At 36.5% G+C, this 26,277-nt stretch overlaps 2 protein-coding genes, 1 long non-coding RNA gene and 1 pseudogene across 3 annotated transcripts; all 4 read right to left on the bottom strand.

Moving 5' to 3' along the window:
* Window positions 1-3,338: 3,338 nt before the first annotated feature.
* Window positions 3,339-5,615, bottom strand: LOC120183209. The gene is made up of 3 exons (XR_005521931.1): window positions 4,895-5,615; window positions 4,740-4,773; window positions 3,339-4,140 (listed from the first exon to the last, which is right to left on the bottom strand). It is a non-coding gene; the product is annotated as an uncharacterized LOC120183209 (long non-coding RNA).
* A 3,186-nt stretch (window positions 5,616-8,801) lies between these two features.
* On the bottom strand, window positions 8,802-10,647 carry LOC120183228 (annotated as a pseudogene).
* A 7,203-nt stretch (window positions 10,648-17,850) lies between these two features.
* LOC120183227 (L-tryptophan--pyruvate aminotransferase 1-like) lies at window positions 17,851-18,478 on the bottom strand. Its single transcript, XM_039187962.1, has 2 exons — window positions 18,207-18,478; window positions 17,851-18,097 (listed from the first exon to the last, which is right to left on the bottom strand). The coding sequence occupies exons 1-2, from the start codon at window positions 18,476-18,478 to the stop codon at window positions 17,851-17,853; spliced, it is 519 nt and encodes a 172-aa protein (XP_039043893.1).
* Window positions 18,479-23,192: 4,714 nt separating this feature from the next.
* Window positions 23,193-24,191, bottom strand: LOC120183225 (L-tryptophan--pyruvate aminotransferase 1-like). Its single transcript, XM_039187961.1, has 4 exons — window positions 23,946-24,191; window positions 23,673-23,829; window positions 23,549-23,576; window positions 23,193-23,439 (listed from the first exon to the last, which is right to left on the bottom strand). The coding sequence occupies exons 1-4, from the start codon at window positions 24,189-24,191 to the stop codon at window positions 23,193-23,195; spliced, it is 678 nt and encodes a 225-aa protein (XP_039043892.1).
* Window positions 24,192-26,277: the final 2,086 nt, after the last annotated feature.

The raw sequence follows: 26,277 nt of genomic DNA, 5'->3' as shown, positions 1-26,277 counted from the left end.
CGAGTGTTTGAGATTATTTCTGGACTTCAGTTGAACTTGAAGAAGTGCAAATTGTTTGGGGTGAATTTAAGGGAAGAGGAAATTAAGGATTGGGCAGCTACGATTGGATGTTCAGTGGGTTATTTTCCCTCTGAATATTTGGGACTCCCTCTTGGTCCACACAGGAACTCTAACATTCTGTGGGATCCAGTGGTTCAAAGCTTCAATAAGAGGTTAGGCTGGAAAGGCTCTTCTTTGTCACTGGCGGCAGGCTGGTTTTGATTAAATCAGTCTATGTTCACTTCCTATATACTATTGTCATTATTTAAGGTACCAGCTTCAGTATACAAGACCCTAAACTCTATGTCAAATTTTTTATGGGGTGGAGGAGGTGGGAGAAAGAAAATCCATTGGGTAAGCTGGTCCAACGTTTGTAAACCAAAAATTGAAGGAGGCTTGGGAGTTCCTAATTTAAAACGATGAATAGGGCTTTATTGGAAAAGTGGGCTTGGAGGTTTGCTATGGAGAGGAAGGCAGTTTGGAGGGAAATGATTTGCACTAAATACAAATTGGATTCTTCATTGATGCAGCTTGATAGTAAGGTTTCTCCTAAATCTTCTTGGATATGGAGATCTTTGGTGAATAATCATTTTAAAGCTGATTCGATGGGCTGTAGTATCAGAAGCAATTATAGCTACAAAATTGGCAATGGGAGGAATATTCGGTTTTGGCAAGACAATTGGGCATTGGATCATCCTTTGAGGGTCATGTTCCCTAGACTATTCTCTATTGCAGTGAACAAAACTGGAAGATTATTTCAGTTTGGGGATTACAGTTCTGGGGGCTGGTTTTGGAACGTCCAGTTGAGAAGGGAGTTGAATGACTGGGAATTTGAACAATGGTTAAACTTGATGGCTGTTATTTCAGAATTTTCTGTTTCTACTGATGCGGTTGATGGACTGTTGTGGAAGGGGAATGGAGAAGGGGTTTTCAATGTTAAATCATGTGCCAATCTATATTATTCGGGTATTTCTGATTTGGAGGAAGCTAATTTTGGAAATCTATTGTTTGGAGGGGCATGCTGCCTCCAAGAGTGGAGACTTTTCTTTGGCAAGTTATCTTAAAGAAGCTGGCAGTGAAGACAGCTCTGGTAAGAGGTGTTCAGGGCATAAATGATTCTATGTGTCCTTTTTGTAATCTAGAAGAAGAGTCTTCATCTCATCTATTTTTTCATGTTCGGTTGTTTGGCCAATATGGACTAAATTCATGGGTTATTGGAATTTTCAGTCTGTTTTCATGAAGATGCAAAAAAATTCCTAGTAGCATGGACTAACCTAAAGACCAACTCTCTGATGTGTCATTTATCCCTGGAGTGGTCTTATGGACAATATGGAAAACTAGGAATTATATAGTGTTTGAAGGAGGGAAGTTTGATCGAGCAGAAATATTCTATCTAGCTAGGTGCAGGCTTGCTTCATGGTTTCTAGCTAGGGAACTCAGATTTCTATTTCCAAGGATGCTCTTATTGCCGACCCGTCCTTAGTGGATTCTTGCTCGTCTTATACTAATCGGATTTCATCTAAGGTTCCTTGGTCCCCTCCTCCAGAAGGTTTTATTAAACTTAATGTGGATGCGGCTACTTCTAGTGATTGGAAGAGGAGTGGTTTAGGTGGCGTTCTGAAAGATAGTTCTGGTTCGATTCTCGGCTCCTTCAAAGACCCTGCTGGTCCGGGACCTCCAACTTTGATGGAATTGAAAGCTATCCTAAAGGGGTTATTTTATTATGAATCTATTCGCCACAAATTTAAAGAGAGATTGATTATCGAGAGTGATAGTAAGGTGGCAATTGGTTGGGTCAAGGATGTTGGTTCTTGTCCTGTCGTTTATGTTCAAGTTGTTAAGGAAATTATTCAAAAGCTTAGTGTTTATGAAGGTCTTATTAGATGGGTTAGTAGAACAGCCAATATAGAGGCGGATGTTCTAGCTAAGTCTGGTATTGGTTGAGTATTATGTTCTATTAAGGGCTGGTTCTTTTTGGCTTTTTATCTCTGGAGGGAGATTAGACATTGTATTACTTTGTAATGTTTTAAGATTAATGAACTCCTAGGGCACTCTTTTCCTCCTTCCGCTGATTAAGGAACTATTTTCAAGTTCCGTTAATCATGAAGGGGGTTTTTAGTGAGGCCTACTATTCCTATCAAAAAAAAAAACTCATATCAGGAGGCATGCTTGTAAATATTCATTGCATATGAATTTCCACTACACTTTACTACTACCCTCACATTACCACTCAATTACTTAACTTCCTTTTATCTTACAGCATTTACATATAAGTTGCCATTTGATTTTCGAATTGAAGCCTCCATTTATCATATTAAAGTATTCAGCACACGATAAGTAACCTTACTGTGATGGAGATATATTACCAACAAAACATTTGCATTCTTGTGCAACTATTAACAAATCTTTCTGTTCATATAGTTTGATATATTGCACAATGCTCAGCTTGTGGTTTGCTAATTTGATAGAAAGTCAAGCAGCAAAAATATAACAGACCCATTAAAAGAATGTAAGAGCTAATTAAGTAATTCGAACATTTCCAAATGTTAAAGAAATGCCATTTCTAGGCACTTCTAAGTAGCTGGTATAACTCATGATACTTTAGCTAGATATGTGAACAAGTAATGATGATGAAAACAAATGAAACTTTTTGACATGTTCCATAACACAAAATGTTATTGAATAACTCCAACAGATATAGTACCTATGTGAGGAGGGGGGGGAAAGGGGGGTGGACTGTAATGTCTTGACATAATTTAGCATATATGTTACTAATTTAATAGTTAAAAGTCTTAGCATATATGTTATCTAATTTAATAGCTAAAAGTCCAAAAAAAGAAAGTAATTCCAGACAACGTTGCCATGCCATCAAATTCTTTCCCCAACAATATCCATATAAAAACTTAGAATATGTTACAACAGTCCAGATAACATCCAATATAGCCAGCGTGGACTGGTAAGAATCAACCATACTAGGGAGTTAAATCCACAATAACTATTACTTGCCAAGTTTATTTTTCTCATATGGCAAACAAAGACATTAGGTTGACCATTAAAAGTGTGTATCACAACACAAAAGCATCACACAAAGAACCAAGTATGCTTTCAAATAGCTATTTCTGAACTGAATCTTTGTGGACATTGTAGTCATGGTAAGGACGGAAATTTGGGGCACCAAAGCATCCAAGAAATAATAATTAAAAACGAATGAAAGGAACGACTCTTTACCATCTTTGAGAAAAGAATAACATTATGTGATGGTCCAATCTTAGGTGAATTAACTACATATTACTGAACCAAAAGCATTTTAAAAATAATAATAAAAGGAAAAAAGTGTGAACACAATTTTAAAAGAAAAGGTACAAAGAACTAGGGTCAGACCCTTTCAGTTTATACATATTCCAGTCTGTCACGTTATCATTTTAGTTAGGCTACACACCCTACACATCATGAGTTTTTCTGAATGATAGTTGCTTAAGAGTTCCTGTTTAGAAGTACCAAAAAAACTATTCAAAAACATAGAATGGAGAAATAGATATCTTTAACGAATGGGTTCCAGAATGATATTTTTTCAACACAAAAAGGATGTGTAGAAATGTGGTCTAAAGAAGCAGTTCTTCAGCACAAGCTGCACAAGAAAGTTCAATTTACTAGGTGAAATTATTACCTGAAACTGAAGAATAACTAGAAGGTACCTCCTGCAGATGAACAGATGAACTGGCAGACAAACTTTCTTGGTGAAGAAATCCACTGTTCGGATCCATAAGAGAAGTTCCATCTCTAACATGGTAAGGCGGACAAGCATCAGGAATATATGAAGACGGTCTGGAGCTGTTAGACAAAGTCTCACTTGGATAAGTTGCTGGAGGGCCATGAGGAGATGCTGATGGAACAGGGAACTGCTGATAGCTAGAAATTGGTAGTGACTGTTGAGCATCCATATAATGAGAATCAACAGCTTGTGAATATAGATCATGAAAATGATTTTGCTCTTCTGGCCTGCCAGCTGGAATAATTGAGATTGCACGGCTGGTCCTGCATTGCAGCCCTAGTGTTTGCCCATTCTAGCTTTGGCTCCCCAATCCTCCACGTTGTTTTGGGCTGGCACCAAAAAATCATTACACAAGAAACCCATTAACACCAACATACTATGAGAAAAGCACAGGTTCAGATTAACTTTGATAATCAGGGCATGTGGCTTGTATAGGTATCAACACAAAAGTTCAGATCATACATAACTTAAATTATATGGATAAACAACAGCTGACCACTAGAACAATTGCCATTATGGTAATAAGAAATACATTCCTATGAGTAACAACAGTTGGTTCCCGTTCCATTTTACCATAAACAATGAGGTGCAATAGCATCCATTGAAATGAAGCCTTAGTCATTCCATCCATCTATCACCTTAATTACAATTTACAATAACAGACATACAGCGTTAACATCAATGTAAGAAGTTTGCAGAGCCTTTGAGCTTCAAAGTGGGCGTATAAGTATTAAATTAACACACGCCAAATATATAGTTATATACTCTTGCATGTATAGGATAGAAATGTTTCAGAAAATGCCCATATTAACATTTACAAGGAGCAGTTTGCAGTCCTACACATGGAAATAATAATATAACTCCATTGAAGACGATGAAAAGCTAAATATCGTGGGGAATGAAATCAGAAAACCTGATAAATACCCACCTTGGTGATGAGACCAGTTTGTGTTGCTCCATTCCTATAGAATTAAAAAAAAGAGCAAAAAAAGTCAGTGGATGAAATGAACCCAAACAGCAGTAATTTACTTAGGATTATAAATAAAAAATAGACAAAAATAACATAAAAAAGTTGGAATTAACCTGACTGACGTGGAGAGAAAGTATTGGGAATCTGCGAAGGAGGCATGTAAGGTCTATGAACGGGAGGAGGCGGGGTGGAGGGAAGTGGTTACTTCCGTTATGAGGGGCCGGGGAAAAGGAAGAGAAGGAGGCGGTATAAACGGAATGATCGGGATGCGTAGGCGGACCCCACTGGTAAGGCGGTTGCTGAGGGGAAGGAGGATGAGTAGGAGGATGGTGCGGTGGCGCAGAATGAGACTGATTATGATGCTGCTGCTGCTGGTACTGAAATTGATTTGGAGTACCAATACCCCGGGGGCGGAGGAGCAGCAGCTCTCGGAGGAAGCGGCTGCGGCGGTGGCTGGTACTGGTAATAATGTTGTTGTTGGAGGAAGGGATCAGCCGGAACAGGTGGTTGTTGCTGCTGCGGCGGCTGAGGCGGTCGAATGTAGCGGTGAGGCTGCTGTTGTTGCTGCTGATACGCGTCCATTTTTGTATATGGGAGGGCTTTTTTTTGCTGGAAAATTTCAGTAATTTTCCTTATGATCTGATTAAAACTCGAAGGAAAAAATCAGATTACGAGATGAGAGAAGGGGATTTTTCTTCTTCTTTTTTTTGTGTTGTGAGGGTTAAGTGTACCCATAGCCATGAACCCTAACTTTCTCGTGTATAGATCGATGAAGTTGTTCTACATCACGCGCCGTTTTGGTGATCACACGCCAAGTCCATAGACCTGTGAAAATGATCGGCTCATCTCTAGGCCAACGAGTCCAGCTTTGGATAATATTTTTCTATCTTGGATTGACTTCGGCTTTTTCCCCATACCCGGGTCAATTATTTACGGTATTAGGCCGGTTTAATTTTTATTTTAAGAAATACGACAATTACTACAATGCACTAGAGATTCTTCAAGTTGAGGTTACGAGTTTTCATGAATTTTAATTTTAAATGCTCCCTGAGTAGTGAATCCCACGTGAATCATTATTTTATTGTTATTAATATTTTTTAAATTACAAAATAAAACTAAAATTAATTTCAAAAAAATAGATGGAACTCGTCATCTCGAGTTTTATAGTCGTTGGTCAACGGGTAGACGGGCAACGATCAGCAATTGTCACTTGAAACTCGTCATCGCGAGTTTGTCCAGATAAAATTTTAAAAACTAAACTAAAATTAAAAGAAAAATATATTTATTTATATTTTAAAAAATTAAAACAAATAAAAAATAATTAAATTTATGAAATTAAAAAATGGTTAAATAAATGAAGTTAAACAATTACCTTGTAGCCAACGAAAACTCGATCGAGGTTGTTGTAATTGGCGTAAAAAATTAGAATCGATACTAAGCCCACAACTGTAGCAGTATCAAACAGCCTGTTACATTGGCTTTGCGGCCCGGCTGGACATTTGCAGCCTTGCAAAGCTCCCGGTACAGAAAGACCAAAATTATCGAGCCCTAATTGGTATCACAACACACATCGAAGTCTTCCAAATATAGCATATACTGAGTATGCGCCAAATTATCATATTTATCCAGTGATAACACCTCTTCGATTAGTTAGAGAAGATATGCTCGGGATGCGCGTCACTTGGAATTCAGATCCAACCACGTTATATGTACTCGATAGCCCTTGATAACGTCGGATGATGACAACTTTCCCAAAACTTGGTAGACTAACGTCGTGGGGTCGTAAAATTTCTAACTCACACGAGGGCTCAATTCATAGGTGCACCAAGTTGGTAAGCGACGCCTTCCAAAGTAATCGTCGTTTCACCACTCGAGAAATGGAACGTGTGCGTCTCGGGTCGCCAACGTTCGATCGGAGCCTCAATCAACATTGGGTACAGCTTGTAGTCACGTACAAATATGGCTGGAAATAGACCGGATTGATGCAGATATATCAGCATCCGCTGATGCGACTCTTCATTTGTCATCCCGTGCTTACGAATATTCCATTTATTGTCCGACCCGCGTTGGATTGACGAAACGTGGACGTTATCCATGAGCAACATATATTCTCGGGTTGCCATTTTTTGAGATTTTTACAGAACGTATGATTTTTTTACAATTACTTTATATTCAGTGATTGGTGAAAAACCCAAAACCCCAAACCCCTATTTATAGTATTACCCTCAACGACTATAAATGACTAGTTTTTTTTTCAAAATTCCGGCCAAGGTGGCGAGTTCCGTCTTCTTCTTCTTTTTGAAATTAATTTTAGTTTTATTTAATAATTAAAAAATAAGTTTTAATGGACTCGTCACCTCTACATGACGAGTCATATTAATGATAATAAAATAATGGCCTATATGGTCCAACTACTCGAGGATCATTTAAAAATAATATCTGAGAAAATTTATCACTTTGACGTGACGAGTCTCTAATGCAATGTAGCAATTATCTTATTTTCCAAAACAAAAGTTGGGTCGGTCTAATACCCTAAATAATCGACCCACTTGGGATATTGAAAAAAAAAACGATTGACTTCCAATAATTGGGCTATTTGCTATATCCAAGCATTTTTATTTAAAAAAAGTTAATTTATATAGATATTTTTAATAATAAAATATAAAATTATCATTTTGATCCAGGAAAGAGATGAGATTCACATATCTCTAATTTTGGCACGAACCAAGTGTAAAAGTGATACGAAATAGTAATAAATTAAATAATTTAAGAGTTAAATTGATACGAAAATACGATAGATAAAATAATAAATTGAGTCTACTAAAAGCGACCTAAAGCCTATATAAACATCAATGCTCTTAAAAAGTTGAATAAACTACATGTTAATACTTAAATTATTAGTTTGGTTTATTTTAGTATTTAAACTTTTAATTTTTTTAAAAATCATATTTAAAATTTAATTTTGTTTTATTTTAGCACATGTTGTTAAAAACTTTAGTTTTATTTCATTTTTATACATCGTTCAAAATTTAACGTTATTTGAAAAGATTCGAATATTTAGATACTAAAATATATCAAATTATAATTTATGTACTTATTACGTAATTTACCCTAAAAAATACTAGGGATAAAATAATAAAGAAATGGCATCATAAAAAAAAGTTGTTACTATTTCAAACAACTACCAATGTTCCTTTTTAGAAATGGATAAAGTAGTGAAGCTCGTTAATTAGTGTTAGAACTTGGGATTTCATTTTTTTTTTAATAATCTAAGTGGATACAAATTTGTTTTAAAGATATTTAACAGTTTGACAACGAACATTTAAATATTTTATAATCACAGGTCTTCAATTTAGAACTTTTAAAAATAACAATTATCCATTTACTACTAAGATAATTTAATTCGTACAAATCTCGTCTAAAAGAGGAAGACGTTTTCATAAGGGACAAAACATAATTATATGATTTCAACATTAACAAGATTTTTAAAAGTATTTAAATTTTATTTAATAAAAATTATTGAGACGATGTAATTTAAACAAGCTTTGTGGGTACAAATAATAATTGGGTAAACTATGCCTATCATCCCTTTTGTTATCGGTCTGATCGACTTTGATAAAAAAAGGGGAAATAATACCTTATGTTATCGGTCCGTCCGGTTTAAGTCCTTATGTTATTAGTTTTGTTTAACCCATTTTATTTTAAGTCCCTTTTGCTGAAGTTACTAACATGACTAAGGGACTAAAATCGAACGAATTGATACTGTTAGGGACTGAAATCGGACGGACTGATAAATTAGGGACTTAATCAGATGGACCGATGGCGTTAGTGACCATTTCCCCTTAATTGTTTTTCGGTGACCAAAGTCGGTCAAACCATAAACATAGGGACTATCCTCATAGTTTACCCATAATAATTTCATTTCATACAAATATATACCTACAAATTTTTTGACCTAACTCATCATTCGAAAAACGATAATTATATTACATCACATTATTTTCACCGTAGTAGTAATAATTATTTACTCATGTGGAGTCCATCCCATATAAACCCTAATTCCCATTTAGGGTTCCTGAAAGCAGACGATAACCTTCCAAGCATGGAGTTAAACTCAGAGTCAGAACAAGCATGCTGACCCTTGCGTAGGTCGCTACAACCCCAAAACTCGTCCCTCCCCTTGTCATTATTCCACACTCTTCTCTCAACACATCCTCACACTTCAATCCCTCCTTGCACCTCAACCATGCAAAAGCTGCACCATGAAAAGAAAAATAAGATCGAATCATCGAATATCGTTAGAAACGGACACATGATTTTGTGTAACGGAATTAGATAATTAATAAGCAAAGTGATGATTCAAGGCATTTATACCGGGGTTTGAATTGGTGTATTCGCCGGTGAATTTGCAGTAACCTTGTGGGTACTCGGGCAAGCTGAAAGCTCCATTGCTTTTCATCACCACTTCACGGAGCCTTTCCCATCTGTCGGACATGAGGCCCCGCCCGTGTTCGAAGAAGTTACTTCTTCGAGCTCGGGGTTCTGGCAGTCGTCGGCGACGACTCCGAGAATAGTGGCGGCACGAAGCTGGGATTCTTTGGATACACCGATGCTGCTCACCTCTATGAATGTCACCATCTTGGAGGCGATTGCTTTATCCTTAACGATAGCCCAACTACATAAATACGGTTTTGAGTTCGAGTTTGAGTTTTGTAAATGAAGAAAATTTCGACTTAGACTTAATTAAAGTAGGTCCAGTGTGATTCATGGCAGAAAATTTTTACCCATCCGAGAACCGGCATGTCCGGTGGCTTTGGAGAAAGTGAAAAGCATAACATCGTGATCAGCTTTATGTGTTATGGGCGTGTACTGAGGCCAATAGTAGGCTAGGTCATGAATAGATTTACCACCTTCAAGGTTCACCACGGTTCCTCGAATCGAGCCGTCGGGGTTGTTCGGTGAAGTCACCACCTCGATGTAAGCTTCGTCTTCATCGAAGCGGTTCGCGTCTCCTGACCATTTATATAGCCTCGATTGGAGGAACTCCGTCTCCATTGGATACGACTGCAATAGAAGGTTATTCTGTTCTCAGTCTCAAATTATACGAGAATTTAAAAATTTAGGAAACTACTAGTGTGAGAGGCTCACCGAGTAGAAAGGGGCGGCAGCGACCACGCTAATCGGTTTGGGCCGATCAGGGATGAGAGGGCGTAGAGAACAGCATGGAAGATCTGTGTCGAGCCATTTCCGACGATGATGAATCGATCATCATCGACTACGGCGTTCCCGACGATATGGTGCAGCCTCCGAATGGCACGGTCGAGCTCCGGCATCGAAAACCAACACAGATTACTGAATTGCTGAAGTAGCTCATCAATTCATCTCCTGAAATCACCATTTTAGACCTATCACCCATCTTCTTCCAGTATGGCTCGTACAACGTAGGATCACCGCTGTTTGAAAAAGAAAATTCTATTGAACCGTAACACTTTAATTATAAATCATCCTATTTTTATGAACCATAACACTTTAATTATTAATCATCCTATTTGTATGAACCATAACACTTTAACTATTAATCATCCTATTTGTATGAAGGATGTCTTACATGGATTTATACGCATGCATAAAGGTCGGACACATTCGTAAATATCATAATTCAAATCTCAAACTTCTTTTTAAGGGTCGAACATGGGTCTGAGGAGAAAAAAGAAAAATGCATGCAATGTTATAAACGGAATCAGGAGGCGTTGGGCTTACCGAGCAAGGTCGACGACAGCGTCCGAGGAGAGAGTAATAGGTGTCCTTGTGCGGTGGACACTTCTGATTCTTTTGTCGGAACCGCCGTTTCAACACCGAACACCATCTTAGCTTCCGCCAAAAGAGATTAAAAACTCAATTTTTTATGCAAATAACTTTAGGATCTTTCGCTGTCTTGATTAAGCTCCGACTTGCTCGAGTTACAAGGAGATTTTTAATCTCTTTCTGAAAAAAACAAGTTTAGGGTTTGTGCCTTTGTGGAATGGAGTATGGACGAATACACACACAAATATGTAGGTGAAGATGAAATGGGAGAGCTAAAGGATTTGGTTACAATGAAACAACATAACATCAATCGGTTCGGTCAGTATGTTAAAAATAACAGCGAGGTTAACTGTAATTAGATAAAAAAAATAACAGTTGATAACGGAATCAATTATTATTATAATAAACTGAATATTGTACAATAATAGCAAATATGTTTGTATTTAAAATTAATATTTGATTCGAATTAATCGATTAAAAATTATATACTCATTGTTATAAAGTAAAATAAGGGTAAACTTTTTACTTCTTTATTTACTCTCTTTAATTTCTATTATTTAGTATCAACATTTTGGTTGCTTCTGCTCGAAGTTTCACATTATTCATGCAGCAAGCAGGAAAATACGAAAGCTATAATTCTGGGCTCTTTCCCACAACTACTAAGCTTATGCGATAATGAACCAAAAACGAATATAATATATATATATATATATTTATAACAACCAAAATTTATGATTTAAAGGTTATCGGTTATGGCTTGGAGTTTAGGGTTTTAAGTTAGAGATACGTTTTAAAATGATTAAATTGACGCGAAAATACGATAGAGACGAAAGAGATTAATTAGATACGCTACGAGGGCAAAAGCTGCCCTTTTATCTTTATATTTACCGGTGTTTTTATTTTTCGTTTTATTAGTTCATTATGTATATAATAATTAAATATTTGCATTAGGTATTAATAGTATATATTATTTGTTTGGAAAGTTAATTATTATAAATATATATATATATATATATTAATTATGATTATATTGAAATATGTACATAATATAAAATTAGGGGTATTCCCTTTAAATCATAAACTTTAAATCATAAACTTTAAACCCTAACTTAGGGTTTATAATTTAGAGTTTAAGTTAGGGGTAAGATACAAAATGATGCAATTAAATAACTTTGAGGGCTAAATTGATGCAAAAGTACGATATAAACGAAAATGATAAATTGAGTCTACTACAACAACAAATGAGACCCTTAAGCCTAATATAAATAATTAGCAACGACGAAAGTAAATAAAATAAAAAATAAAATAAAAAATTTGAGACTCGGACAAAATATAGTGTCTACACATATCGAATATTTTTATCCTAAATCCGAATATAATCCGAACTAATTCTACAAAAATTCAACTCAAATTCAATTTTAATTTTGTTATCACTTTGATAAATAGAGGCTAAATTGAGAGTTTTCTTTAATAGTGGCAAAAGTAGGTATTAAACCCCCAGTAATCTGATACAGGTATGTACAAGTTCCCTGTTGAACAGTTCCAATATATTGAACATGAAATAAATAATATTGCTTAGTATTCCCAAAGCATGTTTATTTTATTGTAAAAATATCGAGACGAATTCACGTCGAAAGCTCAAACAGATTATTTATGGAAATAGAAACAAGAGTAAACTACATATTTAATTCCTAAACTATTAATTTTGATTCATTTTAGTATTTAAACTTTCAAATATTTTAAAATCATATCTAATATTTAGTTTTTGTTTCATTTTAGTATCTATCATTAAAAACATAGCGCATTTTGTACCTAAACTATTAGTTTAGGTCTGCTTTAGTACCTAAACTTAATTTTTTTTAAATCATATCTAAAGTTTACTTTTTTTCCATTTTATCACCTATTCAAAATTTAACGTTAGATTTTTTTTTAAAACAATGAAAGTTTAGATATTAAAACGGACCAAAATTAATAATTTAGGTATTAAATTCATAATTCACCCTAGGAACAAATTCGTAGATTTTCCCAACGCAGCTAAATAGACATTTTATTTAGAATAGTAACACGATATTACTACAATACATAACCCCTTTCCCACGTAAGAGGGTGCATTATTTTGCAACAAAAGGAAGTAAAAAAGCCAACAAGTACACGAATAAACCATCTATTTAGCTGGCTCGGTTGGTCCGGTTACTCAACATCATTTCATGGCCACACCGACGCAGATATACTTAGGAGGATAAATCAGAATATTAACACATAGGCCACTGCAGCATTCAATAGTGGGAGAGCAGTCCTCCCCCGAGGGCACACACTTTTCAGCTGATTTCTTCACGGAGAAAATATCGGCGAAAGGGTTCCGGATGTTGGCTCCGGCGATGGTAGAGAAGGGCGTAACACTGTTACGAGCGGCCGTCACCGTCGGAGCCATTGCAGTCAATAGCACCATCGCCACTGCAAGCGAAAGCAAAGCAAACTTCCTGCACTCCATTTCTTATGACTAGTTCAGTTCTTGTAGCGTAGAGTAGATATGAATCCCTGGTGTTACCCAATACTCCTTTTTATAGTCAAGGTGGTGATCCAAAATATGAGAATTCATATGAAACACGTGCCTTTTAATTAATAATAATTCCATAGGGAGTAGGAACCAATGTACTAAATGGGACAGAGAATCTAGAAATTACATCCACTCGTTTAATTAAAACATGTCTACAGTCTATATTTAAGTAAAAAAAAATTACCACCTATGACTTTGATGTATATATCTCTTTCAATTTGAAGCCAGCTGTGTGTATATATCCGCCGCCCATATCAAGCACGAGAAAAGAGTGTTATTGTATGTTTTTATTTTTTAAAAAAATTGTTATTAGGGCAAATTACTCTGAATAAAACTAATATTTAGGACATGTATTGATTTCATCATTGAACTTTAAAACATTTCGCTTGTAGCACTTAACTTTGACTTTAGCTTCAATATAAGCATTGGGATGTTAACCCATTAATAGTCGGATCACATGACTTTAGCTCCGTTGCTTTTTATCACCACTTCCCGGAGCCTTTCCTATCTGTCGGACATGAGGCGCCGCCCGTGTTCGAAGAAGTTTACTTCCCAGAACTGATTTCACCATAAGCAGCCAAAGGAACCTCATCCAACACTTGTAGAGAAGAACCCTCGACAAAAGGCACATCAAAGAGCCTTGAGCTGTTGGAAATGGAATGGGACTTACAAACTATAACCAGATCCCTAATAAAACACTTTCGCCTAACACAGACTGCTCACATGGCCCAATAAAAAAGGAGGAAGGAACATCGTGTGCCCTGCTACAGAAACACCACTACCTCTAAAACAACAGCATGCACCCACCCACCTTCCATAAAGCCATTAACAGTATCACGCCTCTGACACACCACCTCACCTTGTTCCTGCACGACATTCCCACCTCGAGGCCACCTCTAGCAACACCATCAACCTCGAAGAAAGGAGAGTATGATCCTTTATCGGCAACCACACACCACGCTCCACCACCAACCATGATTCCAACGACAGAATCACTAGGCCCTTCCTGCACTTCGGAATGAACTTCAATGGGGAATAACCTACCCCAACACAATCGGACCTTCAGCTCTGAAAGATGAAAGAAAAATAAAAACGAAAACCTATTCTTTACTAAGCCGACCGAACTACATACCTCCCATGAAAGCTCCCCCTTTGAGGTTAGAAAACTCCTGCTATCCACAAAAGAGTTGGAAGAATAGCTTGCATCGCTGTCAACAGCAACCAATACATGGACAACTACGAACGAACCACAATGGTTCCCACCTGCTGGCCAAACAGACTTCTGAACTGGCATCCCACCATCTGCCAACACACCACCCTCAACCTCTTTAAGCTACCTATCACCCTTTAAAGCTAGCTTCCAAACCTTTTTAAGACTACTATCCACATCAACCATCTTGCTTAGCCTTACAGTATTTTTGACATGGAAAACACTGGTCTTTAAAACGTCCAACACCCTACCATCAGCTCTCCTATCCGCCAAGTTGCTCCAAATCAATTTCTGAGCCATACGAATGCAAAAGAAGATCCCACGGCTTTTCTTTTCAAACTCTTAAACGCAATGAACACATCCAAAACAACACCATAGACTTGAAACATTTCCTTAAGAGACAAAACATGGATCCTCTTGCATAAAGACATACTTAAAAAAAACTAAAAATTAAAAGAAAGAAAGGGATTGGCGGCCAGCAACCAGCCATAAGGGCTGGTGCCGTCGCCTGTAAGCACAAGTACAATGAGCGAAGATTAGATTAACCCAATGTCCAACTACCAACACTTCGTAGTAACACTGCTTGGGAGTGTTTTACCCGATATAATTACAATAATGATTAAATAAAACGAGAACATAAATAAAATATATACAATTTTTACCTAAAATATCCTAAATTAAAATAATTAGCTGACCCTATTCCCATATGTAATGAGGTAATGGGAGGTAGGATAGTAGGCTGCCCTCGTTGAGGACAGCTTCCGTGAAAGACTTTCGTTATGAATTGCCCTCAGTGGGACTCGATCTCATGACCACAAGGTTAAGAGCATTGCGCTCTAAATATCCTAAATTTTACTCATGCACTTGGAACGAGCTCTTTAAACCGAAAGAAGGAGGAGGAATGGGCTTTAGAGACTTAATCAAATTCAACATTGCCCTCCGGGCTAGCGTAGGTTGCTTCGTTCTAAGTACTTTTGAAGAATAACATTCCTCAAATCTCCCCTCGACTAAAACTCTTCACTGATATGGAGATGTATCTGGAGCTATGAAGGCCTTCTTGATAAGGCTTGATTGAATACAATTAAATAGTTAAGTGGTCTGATTGATAAAATTGAAAGATTGATGGTAAAAATAAAAGAACTAAATAACTAGGTGGTCAATGATATAGTTTACCATATAAATTACTTTGGAGTATTCCCTCCCCTTGAAATTTTGTTGTGGAAGTTCACTCTTAATTTTATATTATTTACATATTTCAATATAATCATATTTAATATATATATATATATATTTATAATAGTTAACTTTCCAAACAAATAATATATACTATTAACACCTAATACAAATATTTAATTATTATATACATAATGAACTAAGAAAACGAAAAATAAAAACACCATTAAATATAAAGACAAAAGGGCAACTTTTTCCCTCTAGCGTATCTAATTCATCACATTCGTCTATATCGTATTTTCGCATCAATTTAACCCTTTGAAGTTGTTCAGTTGCATCATTCTACACTCTACCCCTAACTTAAAACCCTAAACCCCAAGCCATAACCTCTAAACTATAAACTCTAAATCTTAACTTAGGGTTTATAATTAAGGGTTTAAGTTAGGGGTAAGATATATAATGATACAATTAAACAACTTTGAGAGTTAAATTGATGCAAAAATACGATAGGGACGAAAATGATAAATTGAGTCTACTACAGGAGCAAAGATGACTGTTAAGCCTAATATAAATAATTAGCAATGGCGAAAGTAAATAAAATTAAAAATAAAAATAAAATAAAAATTTTGAGACTCGGACAAATATAATGTCTACACATATCGAATATTTTTCATCCTAAGTCGGAATCTAATCCGATCTAATTCTTCAAATATTCAACTCAAATTCAATTTTAATTTTGTTATCACTTTGATAAATAGTGGCTAAAGTGAGAGTTTTCTTTAATAGTGGCAAAAGTAGGTATTAAACCCCCAGTAATCTGATACAGATTAACAGATAGTTAAAAGTGCCCTGTTGAACAGTTCCAATATCTTGAACATGAAATAAATAATAATGCTTAGTATTCCCAAGCATGTTTATTTTATTGTAAAAATCGAGACGAATTCACGTCAAAAGCTCAAACAGATTATTTGTGGAAATAGAAACAAGGGTAAACTACGTGTTTAGCTTCTAAACTATTAATTTTGATCTATTTTAGTATTTAAACTTTTAAAAATTTTAAAATCATATTTAATATTTAGTTTTTGTTTCATTTTAGTATCCACCATTAAAAATATAGCGCATTTATACCTAAATTATTAGTTTTAGTCTATTTTTGTACCTAAACATTTATTTTTTCAAAATCATACCTAAAATTTACTTTTTATTTCATTTTAGCATCCGTTCAAAATTTAATATTAGATTTTTTTTAAAATGAAAGTTTAGACACTATAACAGACCAAAATTGATAGTTTATGTATTAAACTCGTAATTCACCCTAGAAACAAATTTGTAGATTTTTCCAACGCAGCTAAATAGACATTTTATTTAGAATAGTAACACCATATTACTACAATACATAACCCCTCTCCCACGTAAGAGGGTGCATTATTTTGCAACAAAAGGAAGTAATAAAAAGCCAACAAGTACACGAATAAACCATCTATTTAGCTGGCTCGGTTGGTCCGGTCACTCAACATCATTTCATGGCCCTGTCGACGCAGATAAACCTAGGAGGATAAATCAGAAGATTAATACATAGGCCACTGCAGCATTCAATAGTGGGAGAGCAGTCTTCCCTGAGGGCACACACTTTTCAGCTGATTTCTTCACCGAGAAAATATCGTCGAAAGGGTTCCAGATGTTGGCGCCGGCGATGGAGGAGAAGGGCGTAACCCTGTTACGAGTGGCCGTCACCGTCGGAGCCATTGCAGCCGATAGCACCATTGCCACTGCAAGCGAAAGCAAAGCAAACTTCCTACACTCCATTTCTTATGACTAGTTCAGTTCTTGTAGAGTAGAGTAGATATGAATCCATGGTGTTACCCAATACTCCTTTTTATAGTTAAGGTGGTGGTCCAAAATATGAGAATTCATATGAAATACGTGCCTTTTAATTAATAATAATTCCATAGGGAGTAGGAACCAATGTTCTAAATGGGACAGAGAATCTAGAAATTACATCCACTCGTTTAATTAAAACGTGTCTACAGTCTATATTTAAGTAAAAAAAAATTACCACCTATGACTTTGATGTATATATCTCTTTCAATTTGAAGCCAGCTGTGTGTATATATCCGCCGCCCATATCAAGCACGAGAAAAGAGTGTTATTGTATGTTTTTATTTTTAAAAAAATTGTTATTAGGGCAAATTACTCTGAATAAAACTAATATTTAGGACCTGTATTGATTTCATCATTGAACTTTAAAACATTTCGCTTGTAGCACTTAACTTTGACTTTAGCTTCAATATAAGCATTGGGATGTTAACCCATTAATAGTCGGATCACATGACTTTAGCTCCGTTGTTTTTCATCACCACTTCCCGGAGCCTTTCCCATCGGTCGGACATGAGGCGCCGCCCGTGTTCGAAGAAGTTTACTTCTTCAAGCTCGGGGTTCTGGCAGTCGTCGGCGACGACTCCGAGAATAGTGGCGGCACGAAGCTGGGATTCTTTGGATACACCGATGCTGCTCACCTCTATGAATGTCACCATCTTGGAGGCGATTGCTTTATCCTTAACGATAGCCCAACTACAGAAATACGGTTTCCAGTTCGAGTTTGAGTCTTGTAAACGAAGAAAATCTCGACTTAGACTTAATTAAAGTAGGTCCAATTTGATTCATGGCAGAAAAGTTTTACCCAATGCGAGAAACGGCATGTCCGGTGGCTTTGGAGAAAGTGAAAAGCATAACATCGTGATCAGCTTTACGTGTTATTGGCGTGTACTGAGGCCAATAGTAGGCTAGGTCATGAATAGATTTACCACCTTCACGGTTCACAACGGTTCCTCGAATCGATCCGTCTGGGTTGTTCGGCGAAGTCACCACCTCGATGTAAGCTTCGTCTTCATCGAAGCGGTTCGCGTCTCCCGACCATTTACATAGCCTCGATCGGAGGAACTCCGTCTCCATTGGATACGACTGCAATAGAAGGTAATTATGTTCTCATTCTCCAATTATACGAGAATTTGAAAATTTAGGAAACCGCTATCGTGTGAGAGGCTCACCGAGTAGAAAGGGGTGCCAGCGACCACGCTAATCGGTTCGGGCCGATCAGGGGACGAGAGGGCATAGAGCACTGCATGGAAGATCTGTGTCGAGCCATTTCCGACGATGATGAATCGATCATCATCGACTACGGCGTTCCCGATGACATGGTGCAGCCTCTGAATGGCACGGTCGAGCTCCGGCATCGAAAACCAACACAAATTTACTGAATTGCTGAAGTAGCTCGTCAATTCATCTCCTGAAATCACCATTTTAGACCTATCACCCATCTTCTTCCAGTATGGCTCGTACAACTTAGGATCACCGCTGTTTGAAAAAAGAAAATTCTATTGAACCATAACACTTTAATTATTAATCATCATATTTGTATGAACCATAACACTTTAATTATTAATCATCCTATTTGTATGAAGGATGTCTTACATGGCATTTATATGCATGCATAAAGGTCGACACAATTTGCAAATATCATAATTCGAATCTCAAACTTCTTTTTAAGGGTCGAACATGGGTCTGAGGAGAAAAAAGAAAAATGCATGCAATGTTATAAACGGAATTAGTAGAGGCGTTGGGCTTACCGAGCACGACAGCGTCCGAGGAGAGAGTAATAGGTGTCCTTGTGGCTGTGGACACTTCTGATTCTTTTGTCGGAACCGCCGTTTCAACACCGAACACCATCTTAGCTTCCGCCAAAAGAGATTAAAACTCAATTTTTTATGCAAATAACTTTAGGATCTTTCGCTGTCTTGATTAAGCTCCGACTTGCTCGAGTTACAAGGAAATTTTTAATCTCTTTCTGAAAAAAACAAGTTTAGGGTTTGTGCCTTTGTGGAATGGAGTATGGACGCATACACACACAAATATGTAGGTGAAGATGAAATGGGAGAGCTAAAGGATTTGGTTACAATGAAACAACATAACATCAATCGGTTCGGTCAGTACGTTAAAAATAACAGCGAGGTTAACTGTAATTAGATAAAAAAATAACATTTGATAACGGAATCAATTATTATAATAAAACTGAATATTGTACAATAATAGCAAATATGTTTGTATTTAAAATTAATATTTGATTCGAATTAATCGATTAAAAATTATATACTCATTGTTATAAAATAAAATAAGAGTAAACTTTTTACTTCTTTATTTACTCTCTTTAATTTCTATTATTTAGTATCAACATTTTGGTTGCTTCTGCTCGAAGTTTCACATTATGTGATAATGAACCAAAAACGAAATATATATATACATATAATTACAATAATGATTAAATAAAACGAAAACATAAATAAAATATATACAAATTTTACCTAAAATATCCTAAATTAAAAATATCCCAAATTTTACTCATGCACTTGGAACGAGCTCTGTAAACTGAAAGAAGGAGGAATGGGCTTTAGAGACTTCGGCAAATTCAACATTGCCCTCCGGGCTGGCGCAGGTTGCTTCGTTCTAAGTACTTTCGAAGCATAACATTCCTCAAATCTCCCCTCGACTCATACCCTTCACTGATATGGAGAAGTATCTGGAGCTCTGAAGACCTTTTTGATAAGGCTTGATTAAATACAATTAAATAATTAAGTGGTCTGGTTGACAAAATTAAATGATTGGGAGTGGTTTACCCGATATAATTACAATAATGATTAAATAAAACGAGAACATAAATAAAATATATACAAATTTTACCTAAAATATCCTAAATTAAAATAATTAGCTGACCCTATTCCCACATGTAATGAGATAAGGGGAAGGTAGGATAGTAGGCTGCCCTCAACGCCAGGTTGATGGCAGCTTCCGTGGAAGGCTTCTGTTATGAATTGCCCTCAGTGGGACTCGATCTCACGACCACAAGGTTAAGAGCCTTGCGCTCTACAAAATATCCTAAATTTTACTTGGCACTTGGAACGAGCTCTATAAACTGAAAAAAGGAGGAGGAATGGGCTTTAGAGACTTAATCAAATTCAACATTGCCCTCCGGGCTAGCGTAGGTTGCTTTGTTCTAAGTACTTTTGAAGAATAGCATTCCTCAAATCTCCCCTTGACTAAAACCCTTCACTGATATGGAGAAGTATCTGGAGGTATGAAGGCCTTCTTGATAAGGCTTGATTGAATACAATTAAATGGTTAAGTGGGTTGATTGACAAAATTAAAAGATTGATGGTAAAAATAAAAGGACTAAATAACTAGGTGGTCAATGATATAGTTTACCATATAAATTTCTTTGGAGTATTCCCTCCCCCTTAAAATTTTGTTGTGGAAGTTCACTCTTAATTTTATATTATGTACATATTTCAATATAATCATAATTAATATATATATATATATATATATATATATAATAATTAACTTTCCAAACAAATAATATATACTATTAACACCTAATACAAATATTTAATTATTATATACATAATGAACTAATAAAACGAAAAATAAAAACATCAGTAAATATAAAGACAAAATGGCAACTTTTGCCCTCGTAGCGTATCTAATTAATCTCTTTCATCTCTATCGTATTTTCGCGTCAATTTAACCCTTCGAAGTTACTCAATTGCATCATTCTACACCCTGCTCCTAACTTAAAACTCTAAACCCCAAGCCATAACCCATAAACCTATAAATCATAAATCATAAACTCTAAACATTGACTTAGGGTTTAAGTTAGGGATAGATATATAATGATGAAATTAAACAACTTTGAGGGCTAAATTGATGCAAAAATACGACATGGGCGAAAATGATAAATTGAGTCTATTACGAGAGCAAATGTGACCCTTAAGCTTAATATAAATAATTAGCAACGAAGAAAGTAAATAAAATTAAAATTAAAAATAAAATAAAAAATTTGAGACTCGAACAAAATATAATGTCTACACATATCGAATATTTTTTATCCTAAGTCCGAATATAATCCGATCTAATACTTTGAAAATTCAACTCAAATTCAATTTTATTTTGTTATCACTTTGATAAATAGAGGCTAAAGTGAGAGTTTTCTTTTATAGTGGCAAATGAAGGTATTAAACCCCCCAGTAATCTGATACAGATCATATGTAAAGTTCCCTGTTGAACAGTTCCAATATCTTGAACATGAAATAAATAATAATGCTTAATATTCCCAAAGCATGATTATTTTATTGTAAAAAATCGAGACGGAATTCACATCAAAAGCTCAAACAGATTATTTATGGAAGTAGAAACAAGGTAAACTATGTATTTAATTCTTAATTATTAATTTTGATCCATTTTAGTACTCACATTTTCAAAATTTTCAAAACCATATCTAATATTTAGTTTTTTTTTCATTTTAGTATTCACCATTAAAAACATAGTGCATTTTGTACCAAAACTATTAGTTTTGGTCTGTTTTAGTACCTAAACTTTTATTTTTTTTAAAACCATATATGAAATTTACTTTTTGTTTCATTTTAACACCCATTCAAAATTTAACGTTAGATTTTTAAAAAAAAATGAAAGTTTAGACACTAAGACAGACTAAAATTAATAGTTTAGATATTAAACTCGTAATTCACCCTAGGAACAAATTCGTAGATTTTCCCAACGCCGCTAAATAGACATTTTATTTAGAATAGTAACACGATATTACTACAATACATAACCCCTTTCCCACGTAAGAGGGTGCATTATTTTGCAACAAAAGGAAGTAAAAAATGCCAACAAGTACACGAATAAACCATCTATTTAGCTGGCTCGGTTGGTCCGGTTACTCAACATCATTTCATGGCCTCACCGACGCAGATATACCTAGGAGGATAAATCTGAAGATTAACACATAGGCCACTGCAGCATTCAATAGTGGGAGAGCAGTCTTCCCCGAGGGCACACATTTTTCAGCTGATTTCTTCATCGAGAAAATACCGGCGAAAGGGTTCCGGATGTTGGCTCCGGCTATGGCGGAGAAAGGCGTAACCCTGTAACGAGCGGCCGTCACCGTCGGAGCCATTGCAGCCAATAGCACCATTGCCACTGCAAGCGAAAGCAAAGCAAACTTCCTGCACTCCATTTCCTATGACTAGTTCAGTTCTTGTAGCGTAGAGTAGATATGAATCCATGGTGTTACCTAATACTCCTTTTTATAGTCAAGGTGGTGGTCCAAAATATGAGAGTTCATACGAAACATGTGCCTTTTAATTAATAATAAGTCCATAGGGAGTAGGGACCAATGTACTAAATGGGACAGAGAATCTAGAAATTACATCCACTCGTTTAATTAAAACATGTCTATATTTAAGTAAAAAAAATTACCACCACACCTAAATGTAGGATATTACTCTTTCTTTCTTTTTTATTGCCCTCTCAATTTTAAAGTTTAGTTTAAACTAATTTGGACACCTCTGGCTTTGATGTATATATCTCTTTCAATTTGAAGCCAGCTGTGTGCATATATCCGCTGCCCATATCAAGCATGATAAAAGAGTGTTATTGTATGATTTGATTTTTAAAAAAAAATTGTTATTAGGGCAAATTACTCTGAATAAAAACTAATATTTAGGACATGTATTGATTTCATCATTGAACTTTAAAACGTTTCGATTGTAGCACTTAACTTTGACTTTAACTTCAATATAAGCATTGGGATGTGAACCCACTAATAGTCGGATCACATGACTTTAGCTCCGTTGCTTTTTATCACCACTTCTCGGAGCCTTTCCCATCTGTCGGACATGAGGCGCCTCCCGTGTTCAAAGAAGTTTACTTCTTCAAGCTCAAGGTTCTGGCAGTCATCAGCGATGACTCCGAGAATAGTGGCGGCACGAAGCTGGGATTCTTTAGATACACCAATGCTGCTCACCTCTATGAATGTCACCATCTTGGAGGCGATTGCTTTATCCTTAACGATAGCCCAACTACATAAATAAGGTTTCGAGTTCGAGTTTGAGTATTGTAAATGAAGAAAATTTCGACTTAGACTTAACTAAAGTAGGTCCAATGTGATTCATGGCAGAAATTTTTTACACAATCCGAGAACCGGCATGGCCGGTGTCTTTGGAGAAAGTGAAAAGCATAACATCATGATCAGCTTTACGTGTTATGGGCGTGTACTAAGGCCAATAGTAGGCTAGGTCATGAATAGATTTACCACCTTCACGGTTCACCATGGTTCCTCGAATTGAGCCGTCGGGGTTGTTCGGCGAAGTCACCACCTCGATGTAAGCTTCGTCTTCATCAAAGCGATTCGCGTCTCCCGACCATTTATATAGCCTTGATCGGAGGAACTCTGTCTCCATTGGATACGACTGCAATAAAAGGTCATTATGCTCTCAGTCTCATATTATACGAGATTTTGAAAATTTAGGAAACCACTATCTCTTGAGAGGCTCATTAAGTAGAAAGGGGCGACAGCGACAGCGACCACGCTAATTGGTTTGGGCCGATCAGGGGACGAGAGGGCGTAGAGCACAGCATGGAATATATGTGTTGAGCCATTTTCGACGATGATGAATCGATCATCATCGACTTCGGCATTCCCGACGACATGGTGCAACCTCCGAATGGCACGGTCGAGCTCTGGCATCGAAAACAAACACAAATTTACTGAATTGTTGAAGTAGCTCATCAATTCATCTCCTGAAATCAACATTTTAGACCTATCACCCATCTTCTTCCTGTATGGCTTGTACAACGTAGGATCACCGCTGTTCGAAAAAGAAAATTCTGTTGAACCATAACACTTGTATTATTAAAGATATGACGAGTAAGGCTAGAGGCTCTGATCGAAAAAATTACGTCACGGTTATCATCTTTAACATTTCAGAGTTTCTTCATCATTAGGGCTTTTGGCTAATTTTTGATAAGTATGACGAGGTGGTTGATTCCTTTATCCCTAACAAAAGAAGCAAGGGAGGAAGCAAGTTTGGTTTTGTTCGTTTTTCTGGATTGGAGGATGCGAGGAAGGCTATCTTCTGTGCTGACAGATCTAGGATTTATGGCAACAAAGTTAGAGTTTTTATGGCGAGATTTCAACCTCGTGAAGCTTTCTGGAGAAAGAAGTTTTCTACTTCAAAACCAACTGTGGCCAAGAGTAAAGTGGAGGATGTTAATCTTTATTAGGTGCCCATTGTTGGTGTTATTGACGAGGATAAGCTATTAACTCTTAGAGATAGTTTGGTTGGTTAGTACAAGAAATTTATCAAAATGAAGGAGTTGGCTGATATCATGCACAAGGAAGGCATTTTAAGTCTGAGAATTATGAGATTAAGCAGATTAGCAATTTCAATCATTTTTTAAGATGAAGAGAGTATGAATTTTACCCTTAATAATCAGATTGAGGCGTTGCATTCCTTCTTTGACAAAGTGGAAGTGTGGTCGGAAAATTTTCAATGCAGAAGCCGACGGGCATGGTTATTGTGTAGAGGGATCCCACCATTTGTATGGAGTCTTTCAACTTTCAGAAACATTGCAGGAAAATGGGGTGAGCTCATCTCTATTGAGGAAGGTACTTTAAATCCTGGTTCGTTTGATAGGGCTTTGTTTCAGGTTATTACGAACAATCAAGCTCGAGTGGAAGATAATGTTGAATTGATAGTCGGGGATAGGTCTTTTACTGTATATGTTTCAGAATTTGAACCTTGTTTCAACCCAGAATCTGTCTAGGAAGATTCATTGATGTTAGAAGAGGAAGTTGCTTACCCGGATCCCTTGGTGGGGGAGATCGATTATATCTCATCAGAAAAACTTCACGAGCTGGAGGGTTGTGGCGGATTGACTTCTCATGTGAAAGCAAATGTAGGTCCTTGTTTTGAAGAGGAATGGGCGAATGAATCAGATTCCCAGGTAGCTCATAATGGGGCAGTTGTGCTTGTTGATTTGAATCAGAAGAGTAGCACTTCTTTTGCTTTGGAGGAAGCTACTTTGGCTCACGTGTATGCTTTAGTGGAATTGTGTGCTGGTGTCGATGGTAAAGCGGTAGAGGTGGCGATGTCGCCTAAGAACAAGGTTGCGTTTGATGATTATGTTAGAGGAGTGGCAATTCTAATGCGGTAGAGGTTTTTAATAAGCCGCAAGTGGGTCATGTAGTGGAATTAGAAGCTGGTCTCGATGTTAATGCGGTTGAGCGTCCAAGTGCGCCTTCTGATAGAATTAAGAACAAGGATGTGATTATGAACAAGGTTGTGCATGCTAATTTATGTCAGAGAAGTGGCAATGCCAATGCGGTGGAGGTTTTTAATATGAAGAAAGTGGGTCCTGTAGTGGAATTGGAAGCTGGTCTTAAGGATAATTCGGTTGATGGTCCAATTACGCCTATGAATAGGAATAATATTAAGGAGCATGTTGCACAACAGAGTGTGACTTTTGATGGGTTATCGAAAAAAGGCGTTGAAGCTAGTATGGACAGCTTGGATTTTGTTTCACAAACATCACGTTATGGTGTAGTGGAGCATGCAGTTATTTGTTAATGGAGTGGTTATTATTATAATGCATTAGAGATAGATAATGGGGAGCTCATGGGTACAAAGTTGGATTGGCGTGTGGCTTTACAAAGCAATGTGTTCGAATTACCCATTGTGCCTAGTGTTAGACTTTCGGTAAAAGACATTGAAGAGAGCATTGGGGTTTCAGTTTCTAATAGAGATGCCAATCATTGTCAGCCTAAGCCATCTTCCAACGGTATTAGGCCTTTGGATTGTTCGAGTTCAAAGTTGTTATTTTTTAAAACAGTGGAAGAGGGGTCTTTGTCCAAGTCT

Source organism: Hibiscus syriacus, unplaced genomic scaffold, assembly GCF_006381635.1.
Source record: "Hibiscus syriacus cultivar Baekdansim isolate YM2019G1 unplaced genomic scaffold, ASM638163v2 tig00112740_pilon, whole genome shotgun sequence".
NCBI classification, from domain to species: Eukaryota; Viridiplantae; Streptophyta; class Magnoliopsida; order Malvales; family Malvaceae; genus Hibiscus; species Hibiscus syriacus.
This window is presented reverse-complemented; position numbering and strand designations above follow the sequence as displayed.